Genomic DNA, 20111 nt, shown 5'->3' on the forward strand with positions numbered 1-20111 from the left:
AAAAACTGCTGATGATCCAGCTGGGGTGAAATGCAAGGCTTTGTACACATTATGTCCTTTCAGCCACTCAAGGGGGAAAAAAAGCACCCTCTACTGTTTCCTATCGCCTGCCAGCTCCTCAAATCCCACACTGCTGGTTCAGCCCACAGACTGTGTTTCGGAGACTGCCTGAATTCTCTGTCAGTGACTCTCGGCTACCCTTTCCCCGCACTGGGAGATCAGATGGATGTGCTATCTGGCTTCATGAGTCATCGAGAAGTCGTTTCTGTAAAACAGTTCTCTGGCAGAACACTGCCGGCCCACATGGCGGAGAGATGTGGATGTGAATGTTTTCAAATAGCAGCCGACAAGACGAAATCACTGATTTGGGGACGCAGAACCCTTCTGGACTGTGACAGGCAGGGGAAAACAGAAGGCCTGCTGCCAATTTCGCTGTGGCCGGGAGGCCATGAGTCATCACTGAGAGAAGAGGGAGGAGCGACACTCACAGGAGACTGACCTGACCTGGAGACGGAGGAGCCACTGCACCTGCAGCGGGCTCACACGCTCAGGTCTTCCTGTTGTTTCTTACTTAGTTTCAGAAGCACATGGTCACTAGCTGAGGTCAATAATCTGATTTCATATCCGAGACCAGGGGTGGGAGAGAGCTGCAGACTCCCCAGGTTTATGGTCTGTCACCAGAGGAATGGAACTGTGATATATGCAGCACTTCATCTTCCTAGTCTCTTCGTTCACAGACCTGGCTTCTCCATCTAGCAGGTCACATCACAAACTCAGAATTGCAATTTTAGTCAGACTTTACTGTGATCCTGAAAGGCTCCTGACAAGGAAAACAACTGTATCCTTTCTCTGGGTCTAGATTTTCCCCAATCTATGAAATGGGGAAAGGAGAAAAGGAAAGATATACTCAACTGAATGCAGAGTTCCAAAGAATAGAAAGGAGAGATAAGAAAGTCTTCCTCAGTGAACAATGCAAAGAAATAGAGGAAAACAACAGAATGGGAAAGGTTAGAGATTTCTTCAAGAAAATTAGAGATAGCAAGGGAACATTTCATGCAAAGATGGGCACAGAAATGGTATGGACCTAACAGAAGCAAAAGATATTAAGAAGAGGTGGCAAGAATACACAGAAGAACTATACAAGAGAGAACTCAATAACTCAAATAACCGTGAAGGTGGGATCACTCACCTAGAGCCAGACATTCTGGAGTGCAAAGTAGCGAGCCGTAGCATCACTATAAACAAAGCTAGTGGAGGTGATGAAATTCCAGCTGAGCTACTTCAAGTCCTAAAAGATGATGCTATGAAGGTCCTGCAATCAATATGCCAGCAAATATGGAAAACTTAGCAGTGGCCACGGGACTGGAAAAGGTCAGTGTTCACTATAATCCCAAAGAAAGGCAATGCCAAAGAATGTTCAAACTACCACACAATTGCATTCATTTCACAAGCTAGCAAAATAATGCTCAAAATTCTCCAAGCCAGGTTTCTACAGTACGTGAACTGAGCGAGAACTTCCAGATGTTCAAGCTGGACTTAGAAAAGGCAGAGGAACCAGTGATCAAATTGCCAACATCCATTGGATCATAGAAAAAGCAAGAGAATTCCAGAAAAACATCTACTTTTGCTTCATTGTCTACACTAAAGCCTTTGACTGTGTGGATGACAACAAACTGTGGAAAATTCTAAAAGAGATGGGAATACCAGACCACCTTACCTGCTTCCTGAGAAATCTGTCTGCAGATCAAGAAGCAACAGTTAGAACTGGACATGGAACAACAGACGGGTTCCAAATTGGGAAAGGAGAACATTGAAGCTTATACTGTCACCCTGCTTATTTAACTTATATGTAGAGTATATCATGCAAAATGTTGGGCTGTTTGAAGTAGAAGCTGGACTCAAGATTGCCGGGAGAAACATCAATAACCTCAGATATGCAGATGATACCACCCTTACGGCAGAAAGCAAAGAAGAACTGAAAAAATAAAAGTTGGCTTAAAACTCAACATTCAAAAAACTAAGATCATGGCATCTGGTCCCATCACTTCATGGCAAATAGATTGGCAAACAATGGGAACAGTGACAGACTTTCTTTTCTTGGGCTCCAAAATCACTGCAGATGGTGACTGCAGCCGTGAAATTAAAAGACGCCTACTCCTTGGAAGAAAAGTTATGACCAACCTAGACAGCATATTCAAAAGCAGAGACATTACTTTGCCAACAAAGGTCCGTCTAGTCAAGGCTATGTTTTTTCCAGTAGTCATGCATGGATGTGAGAGTTGGACTGTAAAAAAGGCTGAATGCCGAAGAATTGATGCTTTTGAACTGTGGTGTTGGAGAAGACTCTTGAGAGTCCCTTGGACTGCAAGGAGATCCAACCAGTCAATCCTAAAGGAAATCAATCCTGAATATTCATTAGAAAGGCTGATGCTGAAGCTGAAGTCCAGAACTTTGGCCACCTGATGCAGAGAACTGACTTATTAGAAAAGACCCTGATGCTGGGAAAGATTGAAGGCAGGAGGAGAAGGGGTCAACAGAGGAAGAGATAGTTGGATGGCATCACCAGTGCAATGGACATGAGTTTGAGCAAGCTCCAGGAGATGGTGAAGGACAGGGAGGCCTGGCATGCTGCAGTCTAGGGTTGCAAAGAGTTGGACATGACTGAGCGACTGAACAACAACAGAGACAAGGAAAATCAGTGTTATATTCTATGAGCCATTATCATCCCTTCAGTCGTGTCCGACTCTGCAATCCTATGGACTACAGCCCACCAGGCCTCTCTGTCCATGGGATTCTCCAGGCAAGAGTATTGGGGTGTGTTGTCATGCCCTCCTCCAGGGGATCTTCCCAATCCAGGGACCAAACCTGTGTCTCTTACATCTCCTGCATTACCAGGCGGGTTCTTAACCACTAGTGCCACCTGGGAAGCCCAACATTATAATGAATGCAAAAAAAAGTAGTCCTAACTCTAGAATTCTTAAGTCAAGGTCCATGGAATTAGTAATATATAAAAAAAAATCTTTACATGTGGAGGTCCAATGGTTACACATCTGCCTTCCAACACAGGGGATGAGGGTCTGATCCCTGGTCGGGGAAGGAAGGTTCCACATGCTGCAGAGCAACAAGACCTGAGCACTGCAACTAGAGATGCGCAACGAAGACCTTGAGTGTTGCAACTAAAACCCAAGGCAGCCAAAAATAAATAAATAAAATACATGTTTTTGTTTTTTTTTAAAAACCTTACACGTGGCCTTTCTGTGCATTTTTCCCAGTGAAGACACCATTGTTTCATCACATATTTCAATGAGTCCAAGGCCCACAAGACTTGGAACCATTTTATAATACTACATGAGCAGCAAGTCATGGTTTTTCAACATTACATTCATCTGCTAATGCTGTAAATGTCTTGCTTTTTGTTGTTCCATAAAAGTCAAAGGCTTTATAGCTCACATATTTACATGTCTTTCTGTGGTTGAAAGACAACGGGCTGAGAGAGAAAAACCTCACTTTGATCGCTCATCAAAAATTCAGCTTCGGCCAAATAATTTGCTCAAGCCACAATTTCCAAACAGTTGCAGCCAAGGAGTCTCAGATAAATGTCAGCCACCCTTTTTGCCTCAGCTAGTAGCTGCTGATACTAAATAAGTAACTCATCATATTCAAACTGAACCCCGAGTTTGCAGCAAGTCTTCCCTCAAGGAATCGAATGCTCTTTCCTCATATTTAATTTAATTTCTGCCAGTAGGATAGATATGGATTAAATACCTTCCCTCCCCCCTTTTTTTTAACTGAAGGGCCAAATGGGACCCAGAATATTGAGCTACCTATCTGATGTCACACAGTAAATCACATAAGAAGGAGACAGAGGGAAGAGACCGCTTCCTTAAACCCCTAGCCTGGTGGACACCTCCCCACCCCCCACTGCACTGGAGAATGTCTCTCCCAGCCTGACAGGTACCATCCCTGGAACCAGAAAGTTCTCAGGGGTCAAACAGGGGGAACCCGTGCTATGCCAGTTGCACACCCACTGCAGGATTTGAAGTCTGGAAGACGGGTGACAGATGAGCATTCCAAGACAGGCTGAGATATGACCACATCACCCCACTGCACCCCTTTCTCAGGCATACTGGAATTCATTCATTGCCCTACCCAAGCAGAGCACAGAGAAGCAAAATGATAAGCCCAAACTGACTTCTCCTTCTCATAGTTGTATCTGTACACATAGCCCTTCCCTTGGTCAGGCTCCAAAGCGTGTATTAAACATGTGCCCTGGCCTCGGCTCTGCCTCTGGCAGAACTCAGCCCTTCGTGAAGCCTGTTACTACTATGGCTCTCCTGCTTCCACAGACCATCTGGTTCTGGCAGTAAGTGGAGAGCCCGTTCTTACAGGGGATCTAAAGTAGCTTCCATCTAACCTCGGCAATCCTAGCTTGTCTCTGATTCCCAAGTGCACGGGCCTCAAGAATCTGATGAGCACCGCCTCCGCCTGATGGAACATGTGGCCTGCATTTCCCTGAGCTGTCATAAAGCCACTATCACAGGGCGCAGGGGCATGGCTGACAACATCTTCGCCTTTCCCAGTCCTGCACACAAGCGTGTCATGTTATCGCAGTGGAGGGGAGGAAGGAGGCGATTCTTTTAAAATATGCTATATTGGGGCTTCCCTGCTGGTCGAGTGATTAGGGGTCTGCTTGCCAATGCAGGGGACACAGGTTCAATCCCTGGTCTGGGAAGACCCCACAGGCATCGGGGCAAATGAACCCACATGCCATAACTACTGAGACCGCGCTCCAGAGCCTGTGCTCCGGAACAGGGGGAGCCCGCACGCGGCAGCTAAAGAACAGTCCCTCACCACGGCTACAGACAAGCCCATGTGCACCAGTGGAGACCTGGCAGGGTCAAAAGTAAAGAAATCAACCTTCAAAAAAAAAAAACTACATTAAATTCGAGGCCTGTGATTAAGGCTTAACAATAGCATGATATAAACAAGCAAGGTGGGCAGCTCACTGAGTTTATTGTATTCCTCCAGGAGAAAGCTCCATTTCCGGGTCTTGACATCTGCAATGACAAGAGACAAACAGGCAAACGTGACAGCCTGCCCTCCTGCAAGGTCACCACACTTACTGATTCATCCCCTGGTTTCACAAAACCCCAGGAAGCTCGGGCGGTGGCCACCTCGTGCTGACCTTGTGCTGGGCAGTGGGGATAGAGAGACTGAAAAGCCCTGTCATCGAGACTTTCACAGAATTCAGGGAGGAAAGACAAGCAGACGTGGAGATGGCAGTGGGTTGGTAAGGGTGGGGACGGAGGGAGTTACATGGACAGATGACCAGGGATGGCCTAGCAGGTGAGAGATGCCCTGAATCTCCAAGGCTGGGATACTATAGCTTGTACTTACTCAGTGCTTACTTTAAGCCAAGAAACTTACTGACCATGTCCTTGGCTCCTCAATGTGCTGTAAGCTGGGCACCATTATTAGTAGCTTCAATTTGTACATGGAAAACACGCTACATGTGTTCGGAGTGGTCAAATCCCAGGTCTGCCACTTCCTGGCTGTGTGACTTTGGGCAAGTTATATAACTTCTCTGTGCCTCTGTTCCCACCATCTGCAAAAGGAGGCTCCTAGAGCCCCTGCTTTATAGGGTTCTTGTGAGGATTACATAAAATTTAAATGTAAAATGCTTATAAAAACATGTCTGGCAAACAATGCACTCAAAAAAGGTAAATGATAAATTACTATGATGATGATGATGCCATCTCCTGATTAGTGGAGTATAGCATAATCTACACACGTTATTAACTAAGAAGGGTGAGCATTTCCCTACCCAGCACTGACTTGTCCCTTCCAGTTTTCCTACCAATCTACCGTCTGAGAAAATCAAGTAAGCTGCAAGTCAGTAAATGCTTTCTGGGTAGTACAAGAGAATTCTCTGTCTGGTCACTGAGGAAGCAAGGTAGTTAGGGAAAAGGCATCACGGACACCGAGTCCATGTCAGGAGAGAAGCTAGGTGGCCCAGGTGTAATGTGACAGAAAGACCAAAAGCAGACAGCCCACTCCTGACGTGGGAACAGTGCAGGAGGCCCTTTCTGACAACAGCTGGATCCTGACAGCAGCAGGGCAGCAAATGGAAAGGTCCGTGAATAACTGCTATGGCGAAAAAAATCCAGTCATGGTGTTTTAACATCTAGTGGTCTGGGCAGGGTTTGGGCATGAATATTTTTGCTGTTCTCATTCCTCCACAAACAGCAGATCATGTCAGGAGTGTGATTTCAAAGGCCACACTAATCCGAAGTCACAGGTCATCAGTACTTGCCTTTTGAGGGCCACCCCAAGCAGAAGTCAAGACCTAAGGGGTCTGGGGGCAGATGAGGACAACACTCTCTGGACTTGGGCTGGGCCCTGTGCATCACACCTAAACCCTACTCACCAGCCTGCTCTCACCCGTCAAAACTCTATCCATCTAAAGGATAACAAGGCAGCAGCCAGCATCACCCGCTCCTGAAGTAATCCCAACCTTGAGGAAGGCTCGCTAAGCAAGTCACTCCACAGAGGCTTCATCCACGAAGCTGCCTGAGTGTAACGTCTCAAAGGCAGGAGGTTTAAAGGTTTGCTTTCTACCTGCCTGTGCATGCGGTGCTAAGTCGCTTCAGTTGTGTCTGACTCATTGCAACCCTATGAACCAGAGCCCACCAGGCTCCTCTGACCATGGGGATTCTCCAGGCAAGAATACTGGAGGGGGCTGCCATTTCTTACTCCAGGGGATCTTACTGACTCGGAGAATGAACCCGAGTCTCTTCTGTCTCCTGCATTGACAGGTGGGTTCTTTACTATTATTGCCACCTGGGAAGCCCTTCTAGCCTGCCTAGGAAAATGCCAAGGAATACAAGAGCCACACTGCTTTGTAAAGCAACAAGGCCCAAGTTAAGAATGAAACCCAGAAGTTCAGAATTCTGCTCCTTATTCTGATGTGGCAGCTTTTGAAGAACCTCATAAAAAAAATTAAGCAAAACTGCTGTGTTTTGTCTGGTGGTTTTCAAGCCTAGCTGATTATTAGACTCACCTGAAGATTTTTTTTTTTTTAATGCCAATATCCAGGGCCCCACCTCAAGTCAATTAAATCAGTAGCTCTTGGTGGGAACCCAGGCATCAACATTTCCTCTGGGGGCTGGATCGGCCAATCTGTGATTCACCCACTGCTCCAGGTGGTTGGGAGGCGGGCTCAAGCTTGAAAACTACTGGCTTAGTCTATGCAAAGAGTCGGACACGACTGAGCGACTGAACTGAACTGAGTCTAGCAAAGGCAATTATTTCTATGACAAACACCTATTTTTCAAGCTCTCCTAAGGACAAAATAAAACTAAATAGGTTTAAGCGGTCACAGCAGGAACTTACCTGCTTCTACCGAACAGTCACTGCCCAGGTGACCAGGGAAGGAGTCTTCTCCTTGGGAGGCCTTTAAGGACAAAGCAGACCCCACTACGCACTATCGGTAACAATTTAAGGAACATCTTTCCACAGGAAGAGGAGCAGGTTAGGAAGGCTTTGCCAAGAAAGTCACTTCTGAATATTTAGAGACGGGAATACCCTGCTCTGAGATCATGGGCCACTCTGCCTTCTGGGAATTAGGCAACTACTTGCCGTATTTTCTGGAATCCATCTGTTTAAACAGCGCAATCAGGTCTTCGGAATAGCCGATGTCTGCCTCGAAGCGGGCCCGGGAGATGAGCACGCACTGCCCTTTGACAAAGGCCAGGGAGGGAGCTGCAGGAAGGCCGGTCTTGGCTATAATGCCACTGCTGGTGGAGGCTGACTCCACGTGGCCCTCAGCCCCTTCCAGAGGCTGCAGGGTGATCCCCGGGAGGCGCTGGGCTGCTTTCACTGCGGAAGAAGAAAAGGACAGAGCTGATGACCTGGTAACTTTTAAGGCCCTGGGATGCTCAGGCAAGTAGGAGAGGAGGCAGGAGCAGGGTGACAAGGAGGTTTGCTAGGCAGGCAGGAGACAAGAGGTGTAGTTAGATGGGGAAGCTGAGCTTTAACTGGAGGTTCAGAGAGCTCAGGATTACCTGAAAATAACTCTTCTATTCTTTAGGTTTTCCAATTTAAAACTTAGAATTCAGAAATGAACAGGAAGAAGAGGGGTCTCACCAGGATGAGTAAACTTATCAGATAATTTCTGCAGCTATGTCAGAGAAGCCACTGAAGGAAATCAACACTCCTGAAATCAGCCCCTTAACCCTGTTCCCAGGTCACTGCTCTGTCCCTCACTGGGAGGACAAGGAAGGAGACACAGAACTGTCAAGCCACAAATGCCGTTTTGAACCTTATTTTCTCTATTACTGCGGCATTTTATAGATTAATAGATTTGATGACATAAAACTAAACAGTCAAAAAACGCAAACTGAAATGAAAGGCAAAACTATGGAATAAGGATATCTGCAAGAAATAGGAACAGAGCTCATACTTTAAAAAAAAATACTGAAACCACTAAGATACGTTAGGTAACCAACTCAAAAAGGGGAAAAATGACCAATAGACATTTGAGAAACATGCAACTTTGCAAATAATCAGAGTAATAAACAGTTAATTTTTACTTATTAAACTTGCAGAATGAGAAAAATTAGATATCTAAAAACCTTCTGGAAGACAATCTTGCAATACAGAGCAAGAGCTATAAAAAGTCATCATCATGATTCAACTTTTAGGAAGTCCGTCTCAACTAACATTGAAAACACAAAAATTTATAGACCAAGGTGTTCCTTACAGCTTTGATACTAGGGAAACTGGAAGCAAATTAATACTAAACAAAAAGAACATGATTTACCCAATTTATGACACGTTCTTACAATGGAAGGCTATATAGCCTTCCATTAATTAATTAATCTCCCATATATAGCCATTAATTTCTTTGGAAGAAATTTTGGAAAACAAAAAGGTACAAAAAACAATATTAAATCATCTTTTGGAGGGCAAAGTGGTTCAGTAACAGACATGTACATTTTCATCATTCAGAATGAACTGTTTAACATGCACCATTAAAATAAAAATGCTTTAGAACTTCCCTGGTTGCACAGTGGATAAGAATCCGCCTGCTCATTCAGGGGTCATGGGTTCGACCCCAGGTCCAGGAGGATCACACATGCCTCAGAGCAACTAAGCCCATGCGCCATAACTACTAAGCCTGCTGCTGCAACTACTGAAGCCTATATCCTAGAGCCTGTGCTCTGCAACAAGAGAAGCCACAAAAATGAGAAACCTGCGCACTGCAACTAAGAGTAAGCCCTGTTTGCTGCAACCAGAGAAAGCTCATGCACACTGCACAAAGCAATGAAGACCCAGCACAACCCAAAATAATACATAAATTAAAAATTAATAAAAATGCTTTATGCAGGAACACTAAGTGAAAAAGGCAAGATACAAATTATATTAAATATATAAAACATTGTTATTTTAATGCACAGGCAAAAAGGCTGAAAGGAACAAAACTAAAATGCTAATAGTGAGTGGGGTCAGATGGGGGGGCAGTTGAGGGGGCTGGTTTTTCTTCTTTTGCGCATTGATATACTTTCCACATGACCTACAAAGAGTGTGTGGTAGGGTTCAAAGAGTGTGTGGTAGAGTTAAAAAGTCAAAGTTCAGAGGTGAACCCAAACGAATAACAGAAAGACTGACAGTCTTCTTAAATTATATTGATGAAAAGTATAATCTACTAAGATGACAAAGAAATCATGAACCATCTGAAAATGAAGAAAGAAGGATAGAGGCACAAATTCATGATTGCTGCAAGATATACTTTGGTAGAAGCAGACTGTGCGTGCAAAACCCTGACAAGGATACAGGGAGGTAAACAGTTCAGCAAAATTCATCTGAAAGCTACATTGAGAATTTTGTCCCCAACAAACAGTTTTAAAAAAAAAGAATATGTGAAGCAGTACCAGAAATAATCATACTGCACAGAAAACCTAAATGAATTTGCAAAAGCAAATAACATCCAAGTCACCATGCATTATGGTCAGAGAACAGGAGTAAAAAGATGACAAATCAAACAAAACAGAGACTTTAAACCGTCTCTGTAGGTTACTTTTGTATACACGTATAAACGTATAAGAAAAAAAAAAACCAAAAACGACAGGACATGAAAAAAATTTCCTAACAGTGGAAATCACTGGTTTAATATGCATCAATGCAACACCAGGTATCAAGACCTGCGGTGTTAACTCAGAGCACTGTCTCTCCTCTTCCTAACACACAATAAATGGATTAAAATAATGGTAAGGGCTTCCCTGGTGGCTCAGGGGTTTTGAATCCACCTGCCACTGTGGGCCATCCCTGATCTGGGAAGATCCCCCACGCCGCAGAGCAACTAAGCCCATGCGCCTCAACTACTGAGCCTGTGCTCTAGACTCCGGGAGCCGCAAGTACAGAGTCCACAGGCCACAACTACGGAAGGTCATTCACCCTGGAGCCCCTGCTCTGCAACAGGCGAAGCCGCTGCAATGGGAAGCCCGCACACCGCAACTAGAGAGTAGCCTAAGTAGCAACCGACACCTCGCATGGCCAAAAATAAATAAATAAATAAATAAAAGAAGAAAAGAAATAAAATAATGGTAGAAGTGAGCTCTCCCAAACCTAATGGTGTACATTTCAAGAGGAGGAGGCCAAAAAAAAAAAAACAAAACCACACAACACAGGAAGCTCTGCAGGGGGCTGTCTCATCACTTCCAGAAACTATACTAGTGATTCTAGAGAATTCTACTTCATGCCTCAAATCTGTGGAGGAGTAACCTCCCCGTGCATCCTCTGCTTCCTCCTTTTTGAACTGAGTGGGGAGAGAGAGGGCACTGACATGGCCAGCGAGGAGGAGGAGCAGAACGGGGCTGACACTGACCAGCTGCAGGCTCCAGGCATCCGAAGGCGACAAAACCTTGGTGCGGGATAGTCAACAAGATCACAAAAGACAGGAGTGGAGCACCTGGGGGCCCTGACCACCAAGAGATGTGGCACAGCCTGGCACCAGCCAGGGCAACGCCCCTTCTCTGCACCCTCGGGTTTGTGATGTTGCTGAACTGTTACTCTTCCTGGCAGCAGGGCCCACGCAGCTGCCTGGCATGGCTGGAGCCCACAGTCTGGTGGGAATAGGCACTCTGAAGTCAGATGGGCTGGGCTTGAATTCCAGTTGCACAACCTATTGGGTGTGTGTGATCCTATGTTAGTTACAGAGCCTCTCTGGACCTCAGTTTTCCCATCTGTAAAACGGTTGTTATAAGGAATAAAAGAGTTAGCAAATATATAAGGGGCTTAGAACAGCCTTGCATGTAGCAGGTTCTGATAAGTGCCAGCTTTTGTTAATATGATCAGTGATGTCCTCCCAAGGACTTGCCTCACTAGGCTGGCCATGGTGAGAAGAGAGGAACATTGGGATGGCACTCCGAAAGCCATGTGAACCACCAGCTAGACTACCTCTGCTACTTCAGAGGAACTCCTCAATAGCAGCATCTCCCTGCATGAGGGGGCACTGCACACCTACTTACTTAGGGGGCCATAGTCGGTCATGCTGAAGTTCCACGTCTTGGTAGCAGGATCTGAAATGAAACAGAAGTACCCAGTTTGCCCACAATAAGGCCAAAGACTTGGCAGGAGTTGTACTTGGACATTCAATAAAGGTTTGTTGAACGAGTGAATGAACAAATGCACGCATGCATGCTAAGTTCAGGACAGTTAACTGAAAAGCCCCTGCTGAGGTACAAAATCCCCAGAGAGGACAGACAGCAAACATACCTGAGGATAACCACTTTGGTTCTGCCCTTCCGGATGAACCAACCTGAGCATGCCACTTCACCTAGCTGAGTCAGTTCTATCGCCTTTAAAATGGAAATAATATCTGCTTATCACACACAAAAAAAATGCTGTTTTGCTTAAGTGCTACAATGCACGCAAAGCGCCTGGCAGCAGGGGAATGGGCCTGTGAATAACTATGCATCCATTCTCCACATGGCTACGAGGCAGCCCCCAAGGGCAGCAGCTATTGGAAGGGATGCCTATTACAAAAGGAAACATGAACTAAAATAGAAATTTTCTAACAACTGGATGGACAGAATGTGCCAATGCATCTTCTTCATATTTATGAGAAACTGTTAGAGACTCTAGAAGTAGGGGGGAAAAAAACATCTGAAAGAACCAGTTGGAAGACTCATTACCGTAACTTCTGCTGGGCAGACTCTTAAACACTGCGATGAGCGCCTCGTTGTACCCAGTCTTCACCTGGAATCGCTCTCCGTTCCGGATGCACCTTCCCTGCTGGGAGCCTGCCACTCTGTGCGGCGGGGTCCCTGCTTTCTGTTGCAGTCTTCCTTCTGTTCTGGGCGTCACACTCCCCGAAACGTTCTGCCCAGAGGTGGAGGGTCTCGCCATCCTGGTCTCTAATTCAGTATCCCTAGGGGGCTGTCCAGAGGAAGAGGCTGCTGTCTCCTGGAAATTCTTTGCTTTGGCCAAAGGCTTGTGAGTTGTGTTAGTAAAGGGTGTTGATTGGGTCTTGTGTGAAGCCTGAGGATGACCTTGACCTAACTCACAACTCCAGAGCTGTTGGCTGGGGACCCCTGGAGGACTGTTTGCCAGGGGTGGGGAGATCCCAGCGACAGTCACTTGATTTGGTGGGTGGTGGCTTGGGCAGGCTGTGGGCATCTCTTCTGGCCTCTGCCACATCCCCTTCGCCTGCTCAGAGGTATTCGGTGGAAAACTGTGGGGATTTTGAGGTCTCTCGTCACCATGAAATGAACTGCTGGGATTTTGTTGTTTGAAAAAGATGCCATGGCTCCCTGACTTAGACGGATCTCGGGGGAGGTTTTGGGATGGGCCCTGCTTGGACTGGGCAGGTTTCTGATGCTGTTCTGCTAACAGTTTCTCAGCTCTTCGGGCCAGAGCCTTCTGCCGATTTGCTTCAATTTTTTCCCTCTGCTCCTCTGTAAGAGGCAAGGACATTTTAATAGGGAGATGCTCATGTAGGAATGTCAGTCTGTAATCGGAAACTTGGCAAAAGCTGAGAAAGGAAAAACAACATGGAAATAAACATTAATTTAAAAAATTTTTTTTGCTTACCTTGATTTCAACAAGCTTTTGTCCCAGGAAATGCACAAGGAGTATAAACAAAGGATATATTAAAATTTCTTTTTATAATTAAACATACACACACACATATGACAAAAACCATGACCCTGACAAAAGAAGCATATAGCAAGGTCAATTAAATCCAAAGTTGAAAAGGTATTTCAACTGCAATATTTTTCTCCCTCTCATCCACCAACCAACATGAGTTAGTTTTCAGATTCCAAGCAAGTTATGCAGTGCAATCTAAATCCATCAGATAAAGAGAAGGGAGCATTTCAAACTAGAAAGGATAAGGGATTAGACTGACATAGACCAAAACAACCACATACCATGACGTGACATTTATAAAATAGCCTCTTTCCAACCTGTAAGAAGGAAAAAAACATTAACATCACATAGACTGCACTCTAAATTCACCCCTCAAACTGAATCCTTTTATCATTCCTAGCAAGGCAATCTGCAGGTGGTAAACCCACGACCAAGGAGCAACAAGTGACTCTTGGAAAAGTAAGGTGAAAACAGTAATACATGCTCATTTTTCAAATCCAGATGCTACATATAGATGTAAAAAAAAGAGTAAAATTAATCTGTAATCTCATCATCCATCAATAACCACTGTTCATTGGTGGTGGTTTAGTCGTTAAATTGTGTCCAACTCCTGTGACCCCATGGATGGCAGCCCGCCAGGCTCCTCTGTCCATGGGATTTCCCAGTCAAGAATACTGGAGTGGGTTGCCATTTCCTTCTCCAGGGGATCTTCCCCACCCAGGGATCAAACCTGTGTCTCTTGCATCGCCTGCATTGGCAGGCAACATTATTTACCACCAAGCCACCAGGAAAGCCAGCTACTGTTCATAGAGTACAGTATAATTCTTTTTTTCTATCCATATCCTTAGATACAGGTCCTGTACTTTGGAAATAGACAAATTTACTACAAATTATATGGGCTTCCCAGGTGGCGCTAGTGGTAAAGAAAAGTGAAAGTCGCTTAGTCTTGTCCGACTCTTTGCAACCCCATGGACTATATAGTCCCTGGAATTCTCCAGGCCAGAATACTGGAGTGGGTAGCTGTTCCATTCTCCAGGGGATCTTCCCAACCCAGGGACTGAACCCAGGAATTGAACCCAGGTCTCCCACATTGCAGGAGGATTCATCAGCTGAGCCACCAGGGAGACTCCAGTTCTATTCCTGGGCTGGGAAGATCCCTGGGAGAAGGGATAGATAACCCACTCCAGTATCCTGGGCTTCCCTGGTGGCTCATATGGTAAAGAATCCACCTGCAATGTGGGAGACCTGGGTTGGGAAGAGCCCCTGGAAGGGTGGTAAAGAACCCACCTGCCAAAGAAGAGCCCTAAGAGACGCAGGTATTTTCGCCTGGAGAATCCCACGGACAGAGGAGCCTGATGGTCTACAGCCCTTGGGTTCACAAAGAGTGGGACACAACGGAAGCACAGCACAGCAGGATCTTTTACAAACTATCCTGTATCCCAAGCCTGATTTTTTCCCCCGATTAATTTACTTAGGTCCTTTTTCCAAGGGCTGAGCCACTTTTACAATATTCTAAGCCCAGGCGCTTGACACCAACTTCTCTGGCTTGATTCAGAATAGAGTCGACTCTCAATGGGCCACGTAATGTTTACAGTGATGACAAGGGGGTACGGGTGGGGTACTCTGAGAAGGGCCTAGGGTTAAAAAGGTTTCCTTCTTCCTGCCACTGTCTTTGACCAGAACCCCCAAACATCTGTCCCCAGGGGCCTCCCACTTCCCCCAACTGCCAACAGTTAGGAAGGGGTTAGAGAAAGGCTTTGTTCCCGGGGCACCGCTCAAGTTCTCAGGTTCCCTGAGCATAACACTCCTGCCTAAACTTGCCATCCAGGGCTTTGCCGCGGCCCCAAATCCTCCAGGGCCAAGGCCTGGCGCGCTGCCTCCACTAGCCAGGGGAGACGAGGCCGGGGGATGAGGTCCCATTGATCAGCCCCAAACCATAAAGCCGTCCCACTACACGGAGGCCCCTCTTCTTTTCGCTAGGACCTGGGTTCCACCCCATTTTGGGGGCGCGCATCTCCCCCCAGACTTGGAAGGACGGAGGCGCCATTCCCACCCCTATCATCTCCACTTGGATTCACCCTTTCCGTTGGCCACTCCCTGCTCCATGCTGGTCTGTGGTCGCGTCCTTCTCCGCCGCCTTCCTCCCGGTTTACCTTCCCGCCGGCTGAGACCTAGACTGCGAGCTTCATTCGCGCCAGACCCCGAACCCAGGCGCGTCTGCAAGGCCCTCCCGAGCCAGGTTGCTCTTCCGGTGACCGATTAGGCGCAGGTACTCGGGTGCTTGCCAGTTCGCTCGCCTTGTTTCAGTTCCCTGGCCTGAGAGGTAGTGTTAGTGGCAGGGTCGCTCACCGAGGAACTACATTTCCCAGTGGGCAAGGCGGCCCGAATTGCGCTTTTGAAAAAGTGAAGAGTTCAGGAGGCGGGAGGCCGAAGCGGTACTGCAGGGCCTTCTGGGATTTGTAGTTTGAACTAGGAGCCTGGTGTGAATTCGGAGAGACGCAACGTCATGGGCGGGGTGGAAACGGTCCACCCTGGGAATTGTAGTCCTGGTGTCCCTGATGCTGAAGCTGAAGCGCCAATACTTTGGCCACCTGATGGGAAGAGCAGACTCATTAGGAAAGGCCCTGATGCTGGGAAATATTGAAGGCAGGAGGAGAAGGAGACGACAGAGGACGAGATGGTTAGATGGCATCACAGACTGGATGGACATGAGTTTGAGCAAGCTCTGGGAGACGGTGAAGGACAGGGAAGCCTGGCATGCTGCAGTTCGTGGGGTCCCAGAGAGTCAGACACGACTGAGCAATTGCAAAACAACAGTTCCCTGAAAGGTTTCACCAAACTCTGGATCATTAAACCTGAGTTGTTGAGGTTTCCAAAACTGAAGTCTTACTGTGAAGAACTATCAGAGTTGTGGGTTGTTTTTTTTTTCCATGTTCTTCCTTATTTTTAGTAGCACCCAGGAAGGAAGCAGTATGAGCTGTGCAAAATGTACAACATCATATTAACACAAGAATTTCATTTGACAAGTCAAAGATACTGCATCTGTGGTTAATCTCATAGTAACATGGAGAGACGGACAGTCGGATTTGGTAACCCTGGAGGGCCCGTTCCTGATATTGATAACTTTGCAATTTAAGCATCACCTGCTGTTCCAACGCTGACCTGACCTTCTTGAACCCAAAGAGAATTAACATTGTCATCACTGTCATTGTCATAATCATCCTTTTCATCTTCATCTTCAGTCGTTCTGCTGAGCATTTAATCTGAATTATCTCATTTAATCCTCACTCCAATTTTAAGGAACACACAGTATTTGTATCCCGCTTTTACAGAACAGCTACTGGATAACTTTTTCAAAGCCTTATTAGCCTATTTGTGGTTCTGACTCTGGAGCCCACACTTTTGAGAGAAAATTAGTAACCTGACACTATCAGAGTCAGTTTACCCCATTTCTGAGCACCAGTGTGAGCCCCATTTTCATTCCATAATCAACTCCACTATTGAATATTGTTGGTAAATACAATATTCCCCTATCATCACTGTACACATAAATATTGCTATTCTGTTTTCAAACACGGCACATTTAAAAACAAACAGGTAGATCTTTACTTAAGGATCTGGAAAAACGACTAAGAAGTATTGTTAAGGAAAGCAAAGCACATCAATGCGTATAGTTTGATCCATTAAAAAAAAAATCCTTACCTGTCAGTGTGCGTAAACTCAGTTCACAACCAAGGGAGGATGGGGTACACTAGTCTACTTTTTAATCTAGAATTTCCTGAATTACTTGAATTTTCTTAAAATAATCATATAGAACTTGTGGACATTTGAAACAGTTAACCAGGTTTTTTAAATGACAAAGGCGTTGGCCTGTCTTACAGGCCTTGAGTGAAGTTCAGCGCTAGATAGTGTTCAAATCTCAGCTCCACCCCTTTCATTGGCCAAGTCAACACAGTGACCCTACCTGTATTTCCTCATCTGTAAAGTTACAGTAAGAAAACAGTTCAGTTCAGTTCAGTCACTCAGTTATGTCCAACTCTGCAACCCCATGAATCGCAGCACACCAGGCCTCCCTGTCCATCACCAACTCCCGGAGCTTACTCAAACTCATGTCCATCAAGTCGGTGATGCCATCCAGCCATCTCATCCTCTGTCATCCCCTTCTCCTCCTGCCCCCAATCCCTCCCAGCATTAGGGTCTTTTTCAATGAGTCAACTCTTCGCATGAGGTGGCCAGAGTACTGGAGTTTCAGCTTCAGCATCAGTCCTTCCAATGAACACCCAGGACTGATCTCCTTTAGGATGGACTGGTTTGATCTCCTTGCAGTCCAAGGGACTCTCAAGAGTCTTCTCCAACACCACAGTTCAAAAGCATCAATTTTTCAGTGCTCAGCTTTCTTGACAGTCCAACTCTCACATCAATACATGACCACTGGAAAAACCATAGCCTTGACTAAACGGACCTTTGTTGGCAAAGTAATGTCTCTGCTTTTTAATATGCTATCTAGGTTAGTCATAACTTTCCTTCCAAGGAGTAAGCGTCTTTTAATTTCATGGTTGCAATCAACATCTGCAGTGCTTTTGGAGCCCCCAAAAATAGTCTGATGCTGTTTCCACTGTTTCCCCATCTATTTCCCATGAAAACAGTACCACCTTGCTAAATCTTATTGTGGTAAGGATCAAATTGAGAAAATACAAGAGAAGTACTTAGGGAACTGTGAAATCTCAGAACAGATGGGAGAGAGACGTTGCTATTATTTGAGATATATCTTCTTCGGTTCAGTCGCTCAGTCGTGTCTGACTCTTTGCAACCCCGTGGACTGCAGCACGCCAGACTTCCCTGTCCATCACCAACTCCTGGGCTTGCTCAAATTCATGTCCATTGAGTTGGTGATGCCATCCAACCATCTCATCCTCTGTTGTCCCCTTCTCCTCCTGCCTTCAAATATCTTCTTAGATCTTTCATTACTTATACCCAGAAGCCATTTCCTACTATGTAGCGTGAGCAGAAATGAATGAACATCTTTCCCTGCCCTTCCTGTCCCCCAACAGAGTCAGTTAATTTGCTAAAAAGCTGGGCGCTGGGCACTTCACACACGTCTGCCACCCATTCATACGACAGTCACTGCCCTTGGCAGTTGGCTCACTTGTAAAATGCCATGTTGCCCTTTGATGTGTGCTAAGCAAGCATGGGAACCAGTGGAGCTTGGGTTCTAATACTCCTATAGATTCATGGGATCAAATCCCAATTTGGGAAGTCTAGATTAACTAAAAGATGTGCTTACTGTTCTAGTGCAAACATTCTAAAATTCTAAGAATAGGAACTTAGAATAAGAATTCGGTTTAAAAAAATTGTCTTCAGAAAGTAAACTAATCAAACACCACTCAGTGTTCACATCTGCTTTGTCAACAGCACCACTGATTGAGTACTGTTATATGCAAGGCTTCTTTGTTTAAATTTCTGTACTTCCAAAGTTCTTCAGGCAACTTATAGTAAAAATTCATTCACTGAAGAGATCTTAAAGGCCTGGAGGAAAACATGGGAGGCAAAGATGAGAGGGAGAGGTGAGAGTAGTTGTGGAAGCTGAGCTCCAATTGACTCAGAGCTTCCTCGAAGCTACAGCGAAAAAAAAAAAAAAACAAACATTGTGCAAGGCCATCAAATGAACACTACACAGCTAAAACTCGCAAACACCCGTCAGCTGGGCAGCATCCGCTGGTTTGAAACATTGCCTGGTTGCCTTATATGCACACAAATAAAAGGAAAATGTGATAAGTAGCTTGTAAAGTAATTTTTTTAATGATTTATATAATTACATAAAATTACATAAAATGGCTTGAAGGCTCATTTTGTTTTGGGTTGACCAATAGTTCATTCAGGATAGCGCAGGAAAATCCGAATGAACTTTTTGGCCAGCCCAATAGTTTTTAAAAGTTTAACTGGTTTTTCTTTAGGAAAGTGAAGAATGTCATAAATGTCTTCGTTTAGCAAAATTAGTTTTCCTTTCAGAAATACCCAATAATATTTAGTCTGTGAAATCCAAAAATCTGACAGACACAATTATAAGGGATTCCAGCGATAAGATCCACTTCCTGTTCCTCCAAAAGATTACATTATTTGGAGGATAGAAGACAAATAACTAAAATTGTCAGATTTAGCAAATGTCCCAAATATTTGTCCCCAATAGTGCATGGGACATGCTTTTATTTAAAAGCTATTATTTATCTGAAATTTTAATTTAACTGAGGGTCCTATATCTTATCCAACAAACCATAAAAACTGTCCACCCCTTTTGTATCTGTGAGCAGTGAATCAAATGCATTGATAGTGTAGATACGTCATGACTCACAAATACATTGTCACGGAATTTTAAAGCTGGAATTAGACTCTCTGGTTTTGCAAATGAGGAGACAGAGGCCAGACCAGCTGCAGGTTCAGACAGCACCTTTGTGTGTTGTGAAAACACCCAGAGGATTTAGCGGTGCCTAACAGCAAGGGTCAGGCAGAGGTTGGGCTGGAATGGGGAGCATCAGTTCCACCGCAGGACTTTTTCTGACACTAGTTAAATATATAAGTAGCTGTTGCATGCTTGCCCTTGCCTCGCAGTATGTCTGGGTACCTACTGCAGCCCTTTCCCTGGAGCTTACATGCTAGTGATGCAGGAACTGGGCTTACCCCTTCCCTGTTTCTGATCCCCTAGCGAGGGTTCGACAGTCCTTTGGGAAGGGAGTTTTTGACAGGCACCTCAAGGGCTTGCCATCACTCAAGTTAATTACACCTAGAGCGCTGTGATAAGATTTGGGAGCAGATGCAAGACTGCGTGGATAAGGAGGCTGTTCCCACCTGCCAGTCAGTGAAGGTATTTGCATATCCAAAGCACAGAGGAGCCATGTGAAGGTTTATAAGCCAAGAAATTCACCTTCCTTAGTGGTTGTTCCATTCTGATGGACTTAATTGCTTCG

At 45.4% G+C, this 20111-nt stretch overlaps 1 protein-coding gene across 5 annotated transcripts in view; it reads right to left on the reverse strand.

The window, feature by feature from the left end:
- The window catches only part of SMARCAL1 (SWI/SNF related, matrix associated, actin dependent regulator of chromatin, subfamily a like 1), a 51739-nt gene extending 36238 nt beyond the window's left edge, over positions 1-15501 (reverse strand). For 2 of the 5 annotated variants that reach the window (XM_065930616.1, XM_065930613.1), the window contains exons 1-6: positions 15228-15501; positions 13431-13466; positions 12195-13033; positions 11529-11579; positions 7639-7878; positions 5007-5057 (exon numbers count right to left, since the gene is read on the reverse strand). In XM_065930616.1, coding sequence (XP_065786688.1) covers positions 5007-5057; positions 7639-7878; positions 11529-11579; positions 12195-12975 — 1123 coding nt within the window. In that variant the 5' untranslated portion in view covers positions 12976-13033; positions 13431-13466; positions 15228-15501. The remainder of the gene's footprint in view (positions 1-5006; positions 5058-7638; positions 7879-11528; positions 11580-12194; positions 13034-13430; positions 13467-15227) is intronic. The other 3 variants (XM_065930618.1, XM_065930617.1, XM_065930614.1) reach the window with 3 other exon arrangements.
- Positions 15502-20111: the final 4610 nt, after the last annotated feature.

Source organism: Muntiacus reevesi, chromosome 3, assembly GCF_963930625.1.
Source record: "Muntiacus reevesi chromosome 3, mMunRee1.1, whole genome shotgun sequence".
NCBI classification, from domain to species: domain Eukaryota; kingdom Metazoa; phylum Chordata; class Mammalia; order Artiodactyla; family Cervidae; genus Muntiacus; species Muntiacus reevesi.